The 16,861-nt window shown below is 29.9% G+C and overlaps 2 protein-coding genes across 3 annotated transcripts; one reads left to right on the top strand and one right to left on the bottom strand.

Annotated features, from left to right (window-relative positions):
- Positions 1-491: 491 nt before the first annotated feature.
- On the bottom strand, positions 492-6,613 carry LOC107169422 (uncharacterized). The gene is made up of 3 exons (XM_015519148.2): positions 6,137-6,613; positions 3,676-4,100; positions 492-792 (listed from the first exon to the last, which is right to left on the bottom strand). Exons 1-3 carry the CDS (start codon positions 6,326-6,328, stop codon positions 702-704), a joined length of 708 nt encoding a protein of 235 aa, XP_015374634.1. The 5' UTR covers positions 6,329-6,613; the 3' UTR covers positions 492-701.
- Positions 6,614-14,552: 7,939 nt separating this feature from the next.
- On the top strand, positions 14,553-16,161 carry LOC149058674 (uncharacterized). Of its 2 annotated transcripts, none has more exons than XM_089219779.1 (3): positions 14,553-14,969; positions 15,104-15,301; positions 15,592-16,161. In XM_089219779.1, the coding sequence occupies exons 1-3, from the start codon at positions 14,949-14,951 to the stop codon at positions 15,736-15,738; spliced, it is 366 nt and encodes a 121-aa protein (XP_089075905.1). In that variant the 5' UTR covers positions 14,553-14,948; the 3' UTR covers positions 15,739-16,161. The 2 variants fall into 2 exon arrangements, with proteins under 2 accessions (XP_089075905.1, XP_089075907.1); XM_089219781.1 differs by having other exon boundaries at positions 14,749-14,969; positions 15,074-15,301; positions 15,592-16,157.
- Positions 16,162-16,861: the final 700 nt, after the last annotated feature.

Raw genomic sequence — 16,861 nt, 5'->3', positions numbered from 1 at the left:
AATTATACAATTCATAGGTACAGTGAAACCTCATTAATCTGGACAGCCGTTTATAATACGTAAATCAAGCAAGTTTATGACATCAAATAAACATGAAAACGAGTTGTATATAATGATTATAATACAATTATGTACTATTTTGTAGGTTTAATATTGTTAGATACAAACTTAAGTATTGTAGTATAACTGTATAAGTATATATCCAATAATTTTATTTTAATTTATAATTTACGATTCTTGGTTATTTTGTCTAATTCGGACAATCTATAACCCCAATTAGTCCGGATTAATGAAGTTCTACTATACTTTAACATTAACGTTATTATGATTTTTTATTTTTTTATTTTTACTATCTTGGCAATATTTTTTTGAAAATAAATGGGTCACCATGCTCGAATATTACTATAAATCTACAATATGTGTAACATTCATCTAATCCAGCATCTATTTTTTGGAAAACAAAACATGAATAGTGACTAAAATGTTGAATGTTTAACTTTAAACAATATCACGTGAGTAACATTTATTTTAATAAATTATAAATACATATTACACATGGCTAAATCTCTTGAAACGTTTTATAATAATAAATGTAAACTCTTATGTATAAGTAGATAAAAGATAAATAAATATTAAAACATAATTCGTCCGGAGCAGCATATAAAAACAAAATTAATTTAGCCTACGTTTTCGTTTTAATTTTAATTTTTCAACACACTAACGTCTTCAGTGGTCCTTTGCTGAGGTTGGAATGACTTGATCACTCCTGGAGTGTGCACCATTTGCAAAAACCTAGAAATGCAAAATACATTAGATATTATATGTTAAACGCAGCGTTAAAATCACAGAATATCAATTGCAAAACTGCAGACATTATAAGAGGTATGTGCGCGGCTTACGATTTGCTTTTGATACACGAATTTGCAGAGTCGAGATATAAAATCGAATGGCGGATAATATTAAAACAACTATATAGCCTATAGGTACCGCTGTAATTAAAACAATATTATTGTACAGTAAAGGTAGGTAGGTACCTACGTCTTCCCTGCAGCGTCCAGACTCCAGACGCAGCATGGAAAACGTACCTTCAGACAAAAAAGAAAAAAAATTAAAGTCATGACACACAAACGCCTTTCAAACAAACAATAATACCATTAGCTATTACTTTGCAAGTCATATAATTTCATCCAAACCCTGTTCGACGTCCGAAATAAGTAATATAATATGAGCAAACTATATTTGAACATCATTATTACATAAATTATAAGTACATTATGATGACGCTCGCTTTACTTTAGGTACGCGACGGCTGGTTTATTCGGTATGATACAATAAAGTCGTTTCGTGAAGCGATAAATTATTTTTTAATTTATTATTATGTGACGTCACACATTCGATTTGTACAACTATCTATGTATAATGTATATTATATGAATATTAAATACGCATGTACGATGTACCTATAAATGCAAATACCTAAAAAAAAAACAGTGTTGTTCACGTAGATGCCCGGCAAAACGGTATAACTAATCGTAGTATATTATTATAATTATTGTGAGGTGAGTATTTGATTTTAATGATACCCATTATTTACATTCGCAAAGTGCTTGCAGAAACCGTTACGATTGGTTCTCGAAAACGCATATAGGTATACCTACGCGTATAGCTTCTGCAACTGTTCATAATATTTTATATGGCAATAGGTACGACGAGTATTATTATTAAGGCTCGGATGTAGTTGCATTTGCAATTTTGTTTCTATTGTTCGGATTCGTTGCTAAGTAAGTTAATTCAATTTTATATATTTTTTTTATGTTTTCACTTTTTTTTGTTAGATTATACAGTGCAATAGCTTTTAAGGTTAGGTAAGGTTTTAAAAAAAAAAAAAAAAACTAATCAAAAATAGTTTAAATATAAAGTTTTAAATGTTGATAAAATTATTTGTAGATTTCTGAAAAAATAAGAAGACCGCACAATTTACCAGATTTTTAATGACAACTGACGAGAATTTGAACCTTTTTATTAGGTATCTACTCGTTTAAAACCTATCTAATAAAACTTTATAATATTACTTAATAAAATGACTTGATCCATTTCATAAAATAATTTGTTAATATATTTTTTTGGTACAAAATATTTTTTTATTGCAATTTTTAAGTGCAATTTTGAGTATTTTTCACAGCAATAATGCAATCAATTTTATAACATTTTGCAACAACATCCGAGCCCTAGTAAGAGCATGGCGTCCCACCAATTTTTATAAATTATATAATTTTCCATCCCTCCATATTTTATTTTGAACTACTTCTACCATTGTCAAAGTAAATGACTAAACGTATGTGCATTAAGTATCGACTATCGTCTATTATTTAACAGGTTGTTACACATTCAATCAAGTACCTACTGAAGTGTCTGAAGTACATCAGTACAAAAATCTTATATTAGATAGAAACTTTCGAAAAAATAGCAAATTTACAATGAAAAGAATAAAATAAATATCTGCTCTCTATACAGAGAGTGATTATAACCAAGCATACTAGTCCACCCTTTTATGTCTTTATGCACCAAAGATACCTAATAGTCTTTATTAAACGGTTTCACATAAAATATGAAATGTACTTTCATTTTCTTATCATCATTCAATTATTTTGACCAACATTGGTCATTCTCATTATTCATAGACACAGTTCGTTGATCGTTCAAGCACCCGTTAATATTTTTCAAAGGAGTTGGCTAAAGTTTCTCCTTTAACGATTTTGAAACGATTATCTTATAACAAAAAAGTCTTGGGTGAATGTGAAAACCCCCTTCCATAAATACGCGCCGTATAGATAAGGTACCTATTTTTGATTTATATTTATTGTTATATGTGATCTGAAATATACGGAGTAATTAGTAATCAATAAGTACTGGGAAGCGGCTATTAATAGGTACGTACTAAAATAAAATACTAACATCAAAAAAAATTTTTCTACATAGGTATACCTACTACATCATCGTTTCCCGACCAGTGTGCCGTGGAGCCATAGAAAAAAAACTTATGTCATACACCACATTATAAATGCCAATAAAGTGTCCAATAAAAACCTGAGCTTCACCCCCCCCCCCCCAATTAAATAAATTTGAGTGCCGTGAAAAATAATGATTATTAATACACTCACATATAATTATTTCGATAGTAAATTAGAATAATTTTTAAGATTCTCTTACTCTACAATAAGAGTGTGCTTGTCAACTATTCAAATACGGTGAAACCAGAGCCAAATTTTTCACTTGGATTGGATTACATTTTTATATATAACATAATCATAATGCAATGTCTCTGTTTTTCAATATCAATAATTTTCATATTTTTACGTAATAAATTAAAATATAATTTTACATGAGTATTCCTAACTAAAATAAATACCATTTTAAATTATTTGCTAGTAATTTACTGATATGAAACTTTTTGTATTACCTAATATAATGAAAGCCTAATACCACAATATTAAAATAATATATACCTATTAAACATATTGTTTAAGTCAGTATCAAGTGTGCTACGGCCTACGACAAAATATGAGCGAGACTTAGGACTTGCTGTGTACCGTCAGGGGAAAGGGTTGGGAAACGCTGTAGGTAATATAAAGTATAAAATGTTATTCAATATTATATTATATATGCTTTTCTTACGGTAAATGTGGTTTTCGGATGCGCCTACACCGGCCCATCGGATCCCTGAAATATCCGGGTCCGCATTTCCGGTTGGCCGTGCTATTTGTCGTAGAAGCGGCAGCGGACGCTGTGGCAACAGTTGAAGATGACTGACCGGATGGAGGTGGCGACGACGGTGTGACGGCAATCACAGACGACGGTGGCTGTTCGGTGGGTAAGTCCGAAGTGTTTCCGTTGCTCGCGATCAGCGCCTCGACCATCTGAACAATTTTGTCACTGTTGGATGGCGAATACGGGTCGAGCAATGCCGACGCTGGTGAACTCGTACTTACAACCGCCGCTGTTGCTACCGTGGTCGATGACGGAGTATAAGTTGAAGATGCGTTCTGCGGTGGTTTTGCCGGACCTTCGACTGTGTCCGTGTAGTCAGGTAAGTCTTCATACTACGCAAAAAACGTATATTAAATACAGCTTAGGTGTTTTTCAGCATAATGGTACATGTCAGACGGATTTAGACGAATACCCCTTTAACTGCAGACAATACTTTTTTATTAGTAGTCAACTTTTATTATTAAATCTAAAAAAGCCAATAATCATATGTAGCTTAAATAATAAATATATTTATAAGTTTTCTAATTAATAGATTACGAGTTAGTCATTCCAGGAAAATTCGTAGTTTTCTAATGTTCAAATATGACCAAAGAACAAACGTATTGATGGGTATAGGTATGTAGAATGGAAGTCTAAGGTGAAAAGTTTATATTATACCTTAACTTATGTAATAAAATTTTAAAATAAAATAGTTTTTTTTATGTTATTATTGCCTATTGGAGATATCATATTCGTCAATCACTTCATCAGTTTCAAAAGGTAAGTTATAACTCTGGGTGAATTAATAATAATAAGGCAAGGGCTAAACATTTTCTTCTACAACGATTTTGAAACGACTGTTTTTAAAACAAAAAAAATCTATAGGATGTGGAAACCCTCAACACCGCCTCATCTTCTAAATATGGCACTGATGTAGGTTGTTTTCATGTATACTTAATAAACATTCGTATAATACGAATATATCGTATTCCGTATAAAACTTTATATTTATTTTATGATTTCTTTGAACCATTCTAAAATATATCTTTACTGTAAATCAAATTTTTCTTAAAAATCCTTTTTTTCACATATAACATTATACGAAACTACTATTTTTAGTGCTATTGTCGATAATATTACTATTGTTTAAAAGCAATGCCTACTTTAAAAAAACTCGCAATACCGAGAATAACTTATTTATATTATAATATAACAGCGCGTTTAAGTCTCTAGGACGAATAAACATATACCTACTATATTATAATAATATTATATAGCCATGTAGGACAACGTCATTATATAAATAAAATATATTATTTTATTTTCAATTTATTTGAAAACACACAATCTGTAGGTATATGTAAATATGTGTTATTTTTAGAATAGAGTACCTATGCGAAGGTGAAGAGATGTACCTACATAGATAATGAATATATACTTGGAAATGGCTTGATGAAAGAGTTAGTTAGAGAATAAGCCACCCAATGCTAACATTCTTAATCATCACATAATATTATAACAGTGGGTTGCCTTTATTATGTGAATTCAGACAATATAAGCAGATTCGATCTTAAATATACCATCGATTACACGCTATTCTATAACTAGAATAACTATTATTATCAGCGCCGGTCAAATAGAACAGACATTATATTTTGATACTTATAATTCTGTTAAATTTATTGTTATAACGATAGCAATCAAAACACCTATCAAGTTTATAACCGCATAGACAGGAACTTTATTGGAACTAACTTAGTATTGGAACCAAAAATCGTATATAAAAAAAAATTAAGATATTTTTCCATGTAGTTTTAGTCATTTTTTATTTCGTCTTTTATATCTACGAGTAAAGCGGGTATCACGTCTATACATTTATCCACCACATCATGTGACTTTTATCGTATTTTAATATTCACTGTTGTGATCATAATATCCATAATTTACAAGATAATTTCTAAAGTTGGGCCGATCTAATTTTGGACACGGCGTTGCTGTGAGTCATACTTATTTTTTTTTTTTTATTAAAATCGTTATTAGCTATTTCAAACATTTTTTAAATTTGGAGAACCACTATAGCAGAGCTGGATTGGGTGAAAAAGGCTAGCTGAGTTATCCCAAACATTAAATTAAATAGAAGCCCTGCAGTCCGCCCCCCGAGCAGTTAATTCTAATTTCTTGATAAATAATTTGATATTAATAATGGAAATAGTTATAATATGTTCGTGTAAATATACGTGTAGATAATTTCCAAAATCGAAATACAGTTGCGCTTTTCCTAGGAATAATCCTAGACCGATAAAATCTTTAAAATGTCTGTCCCTATAGCCGTAAACATCACACATCATATATGCCTAGGCATAACCATAATATAATGTAATTTGCTCACTTCGTCGTCGTTACCACCAGAGTCGCCGAACACCGCGTAAAGTTCGATGTTCTTCAGGTGTATCTGCAGATTGTAGTCACCCGTCTGACTCTGGTCGAACTTGATGGTGGCGCCGTGCGTCAACAGCACCAGCCCGGACAGCACCAGCACCGAGACCGTCGCGTTGCACCACCGTCGCTGAGAGTACTGCATGCTGGCGGGTCGTGTGCGCCGCGAGCTGCAGCACGAACGTGATAGTATTATAATATCAATAAATTATTTACGATATTTACGACACAATAATATTTTAATGTGATAGTGTATCGTTGATGAGACGATGTACCGACGCGACGTGTGTCCTCTTCCGTCCGTGCAGCGATATGGCGAGACGAGACTGCAGCAGGCGACCGATAATATTGTATTACTGTTACGCGTATGGGCAGACGAGTGAGTGAGTGGTCCACACAGCGTCTGATACGCGACTGAGCCGCCCCTGCGGTGGCCTGCGGTCCGTCTCGTCGCCACTGCAGTATCCGGCGGACCAGTTCGAGCAGCGGTACGCCGACCCGCAATATCGCTTTGCAGAGCCGCAGCGACCTCGGCCGCAACAGTGTGTTATACAGGGTGATTCGCCAACCATGCTCAATACCGTTTTATCCTTAAATAATTCATTCATTCGGATTTTGATTTTTCAAACAAGACGTATAATTTATTACTTATATATTATAAATTACACTATTGAATTATCATTTTGATTGCTAGAGATTTTTTTTTTTTACGATATTATTCGACGAGTTTCCGGATAAAAACTTCTTAATTCAAATGAGAACAATATTATTTTCTAAAACGTGTTATGAGCAGGTAATTTTTTGTTTTGAAAAATGTATGCATGTACTTCGATTGGAATTCGAACAAGTAGTCTGCGGACTATACATTATTAAACAATAAACAATGTATCTACAATGCATTTTTAAATTGTAATATTTCACATCATATTACCCAATATTATAATATGTACAATGTTCATAATTTATACATAATATAAATTATAATACGACTATCCTTAAACTTAAAGCAGAACTATAATATTGTCAATATTATTGTCGAATTTGTCATAGTTTTGTTTGATACTATCTTATAGGCACCTAAATCTCAGATCAATCGAAGCCTACGCACATACTCGTTCTAGGTATCGCAAAGGCATCTGTGGAGTATTATACATTTTTGATGAATAAATTGTTATTTTAAATATATTGTTGTTTGCATTCATTTTTGATTAATAAACAATGGCCACGATTTGGAAGTAATGCGCTAGTAGTCCCGGCAGTCGTTGATACCACGGGAGGAAAATGTAGCCCTTCTCCTCCCCATTTCAGATTTAAAGATTCACACCTGCATGCTGGTATAGAGCTTTCATGGGTAAATAGACCCTAGTACATGTTAGCATAGGTTTATTATATACTCAGAATAAGATTTGAACGGAGCTGCTCTATATAGGCGATTATATAACTATATAATATATTTATATTTACACAGAGTAGCGAATAAGCCGGTCCGAGTCCTAAATATAATGTCAACTAATTTAGTTATATTTTGAAAGCTAGAACTCTAGAAGATATATACGTTGAACAATCGTATAAAGAATTTGTTTACAATAGAAAACAAGGGAAACTCCTCACGAACCACAACCAACTCATCTCTCAGCTGACCTCTAAGACTCTTCCTGACAACCCCACGCAAGACGCCTCAAGTGCAACTAGTTCAGAGGTCTTCTTAACACATAAAATACCTATAATACTTATATTATTTATAAATTTTACCTTAAATCACTGTAAAAGGTGACTCGGCTACGAGTCTTCCTTCAAGTTATTCAAAAGCTGAAAGTATTTCAAATTATTCTTACCACATAATATTTACTTAATGTATATAGTGTACAGTTTGTAAATTCTCAATAAACGCCAATATAATAAAAAAATTAATAAAAAAAGAAGAAAACGTCGGTAATTGGTATGCTATGTTTCTTAAATATAACACAGTATAGGTGTAAAATAATATTTTGAATTGTATAAAATATATGGCATATATAATAATTATAACTGGATGATATGTAATACATTTTAAATATTTATTTTTTAGTACAATACTTGAACCTAAAATACATCATTTCTGTATATTATATAACAAAAAAAAAATATATATATATATAAGACTTATCGAGGGGGAGCTGTAGCCGCTTTAATCTATAATTACATAAATAGGAGACTTAATGCATTTGATTTTATGCATTAAAATTTGATAATTTAATATATCTATTATCTATGCTTTGTATGTTTAAACTTTATTATAGTTCAACTTATTACTTATTCATATAATTATTCACGAGAAACATATCTTAAACCATTTTTACAAGTATACATTTGCATTTGCTTAACTAATAAACAATAATAATAATCATACATTTTTTTTGTACTTGTACAACATATAGTACGATTCATTTAATAGGTACCTACATCACAACCACTCTCTCTCTATATCTGTTTTCTTATCGCCTCCTCTCTCGTTTATTCTCAATGGTTTTATGCCGTGTCAATGACTCGCGTTCAAATATCCCGCTGCGGTTCCAATGATGTACAAAACAATATTCTGAAAAGAGATTAAATCGCTGTACCTACATACAAGTATAAGTACAATTAACAGTTCTTAGTGTTTAGGACTTAGTCAGACCCGTTGTTGTTATGTCCACGTGAAATATACTGTATAGATATTTAAATATATAAATAAGTATAATATATTAGATAAGTATTATTATGTAGGTATATACAGGGTGTCCCGTGAGGATTTACCCATTGCGATATCTCCCGAAATAATAGTGATATCGAAATTCTGGTTTTGTAATAAGACTCACAGGGATAACAACTACAATTATTTCATATTTTAATGTTTTGGTAAAAAAGTTAAAAAATATATTTTTTTATTTAATTATTTGAAAAAAAAATTAAAGATAGCCATTTTGTTGAGTTTATTTTTCTGAAAATATTGACGTTTCAAAATTTTTATTTCATTAATTTCCTAATTTTTAATATTTTTTTTTTAGTTTCGAGAAAAATTGCGAATTATTTAACACCGTAATGTTATGAAACATGTGACCCGCCGCGCCGCGCGCATTCCCATACGGCCGGCCGAATATTTTCTGTGTTCCTAATAGTTATAAATTTATAATCATATTTTATTTCTTCAAAACTAGAAAAAATATTAAAAATCAGGAAATTAATGAAAATAAAATTTTGAAACGTCAATATTTTTAGAAAAATAAACTTTACAAAATGGCCATCTTTAATTTTTTTGGAAATAATTAAATAAAAAAATATATTTCTTAAATTTTTTACAAAAACATAAGTTTAAAAATGAAATAATTGTAGTTCATATCCCTATGAATCTTATTATAAAACCAGAATTTTGATATCTCCATTATTTCGTAAGATATCGCAATGGGCAAATCCTCGCGGGACACCTGTACCTATATATAATATTTATAACATATAACTTTTTTTTTATTATTATTAAGAACTTTCAGTATAACTATTACAGTTCAAAAATTACAATATTGATAGATACAGTGATACTGAACATATAACTTATTTTTCTTAATATACATTAATTATTATATGTGCCATGATTAAAAAATTTTAAACCAGCCTCATCAAACTCATCTAAAGATAGGTATTAGTGTATTACCTATGTTTAACTTTTTACAACATTCAAACTCAAATCATCGAACATATTTTATTGAGTCCACTGATACCATCTTTAGATTTGATTTTCTTGATATATGGTCGAATTTGTATTATACTATCATTTATAAAGTTATACATTAGTAAAATATAATTATATTATAATATTGTGTTGTTCTTATTTTCACATTTTCATATTTTCGGAATCACTAGCTGAATCGCCAAACTAAAACCCCGACTATACAAAAGAGATATATCTCTGCCATCATCAAAGTAATCGTTGCCGCCAATATACTCCACAGACTTTACTATCTCTTATCCGTTTATATACTACCTATCGTATTTAATATCCGTTCAACCATTTTTATGTAATCCATATTAATATACAAATGTACCTTCATCGTCCGTCGATACCGGTTCGTATCAATAAGTTAATCATCTATCTGCTGCCGAGGGTTACTTTTAATTTAAGAAAAACATATTTATATACATTATACATAATACACCTAGTATATTCTATATTTCTTTATAGTGGTATTATGTAGTCGATCAAATCGGGAACAAATATTTATAAATATTGTACATGGACTAATATTATGTATATTGTTAACCTATATACCTATAGTTTATCACGTTACGTGATGCACGTATCGAAATCTGCCACGTTGCCGTTTGAAATGTGGGCCAAACTTGAATGCGTTTCAAACTGTGATTTTGTTGTTCAGTTCGGAAACTCGGACATTATATTGTGCACGTTATTTCTCTTTGTGGAATATCTCGTGGCGAATGAATGGCGAACAGAAGACGAATCAACCGGCTTATATAGACACTTGACAGTCAAGGCACAAGTTCGAGGCGTGTTTCGCAGAGGCGGTCGGTGTAAGTGGAGCAAAAACGATGGGATTCGGATTGCATAGAACGGAACCCCATAGTGATGTGTAATTAGTATCTAATTGCATATTGTATTCAAATTGCAAATTTCCACAAAATTCTTGCCACGATACATATTAGGTTTATTATGTTGTTCGTTATCCATAGATACACATCAGAATCGATGAATAATCATAAAAAATTATGTACAAATAGCATGCCAACACTTACGAAATTATAATAGCAATTTATTACAAATTTTCTAGTTTTTTACGTTTATACTGATATTATGTATATTATACGAATTAAAAATAAATCCAATATCGGCAATATCAAGATAGGAAAAAATACAGTATAAGGTACAAAGTTTCAAATGTATATCTATAAGGCTATAATATGTATTATATATAGAGTACCTATAGACAGTAATATAGTTACTATAATATTTCATACTTCCATGCTTACTGCTTACACCTTCATTTAGTTATTTTAACGTTAAATGGAAATGCAGGCTTACGTAGGTTATAGGTTACAATAATCACTTGTATTATATAATTTGTATTTTTTACATAAATGTAAAAAAAATATCCATATAGGTTAGGTTAATTCGTACATCTATAGTTAGTTAGGTATATAAGAACAATTTGTAAGTGTTTATTACGTAAAATGTTTTAACAAACAACTTCATTTTAAATCATATTCATTATTGTTTATACAAATAAATTGCATATTATGAACTGACGAGGAAGAATAATGATTAAAGTTACACTGCATATATAACTGATACACCAGTCTTCACAGTCTGCAGATCGTTTTTTTATACCATATGTAATAGCTATAACTGTAGTCTGCAGTAAGAGTGCGTTAGCCCACAATTGGTTTTCGATTTACTTATTTATCAGATGAATCGTGACCAAATATACCAAGTATATAATATTATCTACAGAAATAATGACAGAGACTAAAAAATCGTCACACGATCGTCCAGCGTACGTGAGGAATACTCTAGTTATATAGAAAAAAATGTACATAAATGTATCTATGTTATGATTGGTTGAACAACGGTGGTCAAGTTTAAACTATACACACGTATGTTGATTATGTTTCGGTCGAAGTCTACGTATTCGGACAATGGTCCTATTTTCGGAATTTTCCATCACATACTCCATCCATCACTATAACAGTTAAAAAATAAAACAGAAACATTAAAGTTTATAAAAATACGTTATTCACAAAATATAAATAATGACCGTTAAAATTCGGAAATATTTTTCAGAAAAAAAAAGTATAAAACACGATTACTATAATAAACATATTTAAATAGATACGTCCTTAACGTTAACAGTTTGAATATTTTAATATAGGTATGCCTACTCTATAAGTTTGAATGTATTATAAAATGTAGTTAATAATAAAACGCTGTTTGGCCAACAACCCTTTAATGCGTATTGGGAAATCCGAAATTGACTCGCTTCGCTCACCTAACTTTTGTAGAAATTGATTTCCCCAAGAGTATAGGTACAGATGATGATCAATACAACATTACAATGCCTTTAGAAACTATGAAATGATAAATGTCATATACTTATATATTGTTATATACTTATATGTATATAATATATTTGGTTTTGCAAAAGAATGGTTATATACTTATATATATATATATATACTATCTGATAAGTTAAAATGTATTGTTTTGTTATTATTCGTTGGATCTAAAAAATGTGCTCGTCAATAATAGATATATATATAGGTATACAATATGTAGACATTGTATATGTGGACGTGACGAAGAATGCGAATGGAAATAGATAAAATAAAATATCGAACAGGCGACGTATATTCATATTCTATAATCTATATTATTACATTTTTACATATTATTATAATATATACCCAAATATTATACGTATAACTGTAGAAAAATAATTAAATAAAATAACCTATTTTGGTGACAAGCTGATTACACATTTGACTTTTTTCCTCGCGGATCCAATGGTTCGTGTCACGTCGTATTTCAATCATTTATATGTTATTCGGTCGTCCGATTACTTACATCAGACACAATCCGCAACACAATAAATGCATTGTGTTTATTATGGTTTATTGTGTATTCTTTATTTATAAGTAGATTTATATAGATTTAAACATAGAAAATGTGCGCGCGTGTCTGACATGATTGTCTAGACACTTAAACGTTTTTGGCGGATCATTTGCCACTGAAACTGATCAACATGGAGTTCGAAAAGAATTTTCTCCAGCTTACATTTATTTTGTTTTAATCCCGTGAACATATTTTTTTGTTTATCTATTGAACGTTAGGTACCGTAGGAGAAACGCAGATTTCATAAGAACAGTTGTTTCGAAGTCCTGACCTACCATCATACGTCGGCGGATTCCTTCCACGTACGTTCCAACTATTAGCGTCCTAAGACATTCCAAATAGGCACCATTAGCACTTTTTCTGATGAATTTAACTATAGACTATATAGAGTAATAACTGCTGGATATCGATTAACTGACATAAACCTAGCCACTGAAAATCTTAAAATTCTCCTGCTAAAATGACAGCTAGAATTGTATAATTTATGGAGATTATAAAAATCAACTACTAAAATCTACTCATCTCTTTTACTCTTCGTCTAAAAAAAAACCTTGAATTCCTTTTCGTACCTATCACTAAACTTTACCCACTTCAACGCGTATCTTGATTCTAGACTCTATAATAAAATATACATTTCTGATTATTGAATAATATGCAGGAATAGGTACAGCTTAGACATTTTACTAATTTATATTCAAAAACTGTGATTCTATAATTTTTATTTTTTGTCTATGATTTGGATATCTGTTATATTATAATATGTATAGGTATGTATAGGATAAAAGTTCAAAGGTGTTTTCTGAAAGTTTCAGACTGAAACTATAAATCTTTCTTCGTGAATCATAATTATATCACTATGACTATATATGATATGACGGTGTTATAAATTTAAGAGCTTAAATGACGATAATATAATACTATTCAGTTACGTGTATTGTGTATAATGTAAGATTTGTATGCACATGGTGTACCTATTAATGAAGCGTGTGGCTTTCGCATGCATTGCCGGCGGTAACCACGCGTGAACGTACAAAAATATAAAAAATATTACATTAATAAAAATAAGATAATCGAAAATTTTCAGAGTAGCGTGTGAAATAAAATTCGGACAACCATTTCCATGACTGTCGAATTGATTCGCTGAAATTCAAGAGCAATGATGAACTCAGCTCCGTTATCATGCAAACACGGAAAATCACGATTTCGTGCACTCGTAACGGATACGTTGGTTAGCATCAGACTACACATACCTATATAAATATATAATAATAACATACATATATAGCGGTAATATAAAATAATTTTTTTTCAATTATGTTTTTATTTGACATAAAAACAGAGTAATACGACACCAGACACTATATACATATTATAGTTGATTATTCTTACACACATAGAAATATTGGTGTTGATTTAGCAATAATTAAGATGTTGAATATAAATAAGTTAAATTAAGAAATATTTGTATTACACATGACGACAATGGCGTGTTGAATTGAGTTATATAGTGTAACAACACAAATGTTTAAAATTACTCATAACTTATATTATTTTAAATATACGTTATGCTTAAATTTATCTAAAATTAACTCAAAATAATAAAAAAATATATTAATATGACATTTTGATTTTATTAATTTGAATAATAAATGTGGGTCGAATCAACAGTCATAAATGGCATTTTGACCACCATAATATATATAGCAGAGAATGGATTTGATAACTACAATTATGTTAAATCAACCCCATTATACTTTAAAACGACGTGCGATAAAGGAGCAAAATTTACCGGAAGTCTAAATTTAGCGCAAACTTCCCGTGGCCGCGTCATGGGTGACGAGATAGACCAAGTTTCCAAGATATTGATAAATGATAACTGTCGTTCGACGTTTGTGTGTGTGTTCTTTTGTTTGTTTATATTAATAGTTTTATTACAACTAATGTGCAGTGTACGCCATACATAATACTTGTGTTATTTCAAATTCCAATTCATAACCGTCTCCGCGTTCTTCGCTGTAGTCGCATAGGCATAACAGCGTTGGTACTTCGTTGGTCAATTATTAAATATTGCAAATTTATTTTTTTGTCAAATTGTATAAATGTATGTTATCATTTTATCAATACGAATATGGATTTGTTTCAAGAAGAAGTATGTGTTAAATTAACTAAATATTTTTAAAGAATTCTATTTTTATAGTGCAATTTTAAATTGAATGGTGTTCTTAAACGAACATATCGTTTTCTGTAATATAGTTTCTATATTCGGATTCTTTGGCACCGCAGACAATTGCAGTTACACAGCAGTCTGTTGGAGGACATTTATTTGAAAGTACTTTAGTCCAAGATATTTCAAATCATTATACAATCCTATCTACGCCTTCAACGAGTACATCAACGTCTAAAAACGGCTCAAAAAAAAGACTATCGCCATTAGGACATAAGAAATATGGTATTTATAAACCAATGGAATGGACGAATGAAGTAAGTTTATTATTTGAATTCAGATAAGTAACAGATTTTTTAATTAAATCAATTCAAAATAGTTAAGTTTTAATATTAGTCAAACCTTATATTTAGGATTTATTAAGACATTTAAATGTAACATAATTAAAATATTATAAGCTAATTTTTACTATTAATTTATTAACTCAATTAGGTAATTTTACATTTTGAATAACTTTCCCAGGCTCAAATATAATCAAACTATTTACATGATATTTAAATACAAAAAAGACATAACATATTTTAAGGACTTTAAATTTTGTTTATAGGCAGTATTAGATTTAATACATACAACCAATGATGGGAGATATATTTTAGTTGATGCTGAACTAAATGATGGGTCTTTATCTGACGATTCCCAGAATTTACTCACACAACTTTTAATAAACCATTCATTTCAAGAAAATAGCAAGTAAGAATATATTTCATAATAATTTGTTAATGGATAATTTTTTATCAGGGTTTGAGTGTATATATAGTTTACATAGAAGTGTGCACTGCACAAGTAGGAAGCAGATGCTGTACTTAAACATTTTCTTAGGGCTATAAATCTTTTTGCTGTTAATAAAATCGGTACAACACTAGATTCTATTTGATTATAATATTTAGTACATATTATTAAATAATACTAAATATTGTGATGCATCTAATACTTAAGTCTGTTTGTATCATTAAGATATGCATTATAATTTGTAATGTATTTAAAATATAATACTTTTTTGTTGTTTATTAGTATTCATCACAATAAATTATTACCTATCTGTATATTTTATTTATAATATATATATTTTGTTTTGTATATATTACCTATTTATTTAATTGTATTTGTGACATCAATAAAAGTTTGATTTGTATATAAAACTGAAAAAAATTGTCATTTATTTACCTTATATCATGTATCTATATCTGCTATACGCATAGCATAAATGACAAATGTCATAAATCTTATTTGTATTCATAGCATTTAAACTACGGCTTGGTAGACTTCAAGCCGATATTAGCCAGACCAGTTACTTATTGTAGTGTAAAAATACCTTACAAGGTAAAAAATATTCAAAGTTATGTGGTAAAAATAACATACAATAAAATTATTTTGAATATTTAAAATTTGTTGATTCAATATTTTCTTTTAAATTAAATCAATAACAAAAATGAGGTTATTTTAACACTTGCATTGTGTAATTTTACATCAATTGCTTCTTATCAAACAACTACAATAATGAAGTTGAATTGAAGTATATCTTATTTGATCTATATTATATATAGAGTTAATTTCACTAATAGTTGGAGTTATTTTAACAATAAAATAACGTTTTAAAGTCACACACAATATAATTGTTTTAAATAAGTTTGTAGTTATTTTGATTCTGAATTGAAACGGAGATAACTACTAATTATTTATTTAAAATAAATATTATGATCAACAATTAGTTTTTGTTAAATTAACAACAAATTGGGACTGGCTGGAAAACGACGTGCAGTTGTGCGTAACATTGACACTTTCGAGAGTTGAATCAACTACACTTTTCTATGTGTGTA

This window comes from Diuraphis noxia, unplaced genomic scaffold (genome assembly GCF_037042655.1).
Source record: "Diuraphis noxia isolate RWA-SAM2 unplaced genomic scaffold, SU_Dnox_SAM2 contig0002, whole genome shotgun sequence".
Lineage (NCBI taxonomy): Eukaryota > Metazoa > Arthropoda > Insecta > Hemiptera > Aphididae > Diuraphis > Diuraphis noxia.
This window is presented reverse-complemented; position numbering and strand designations above follow the sequence as displayed.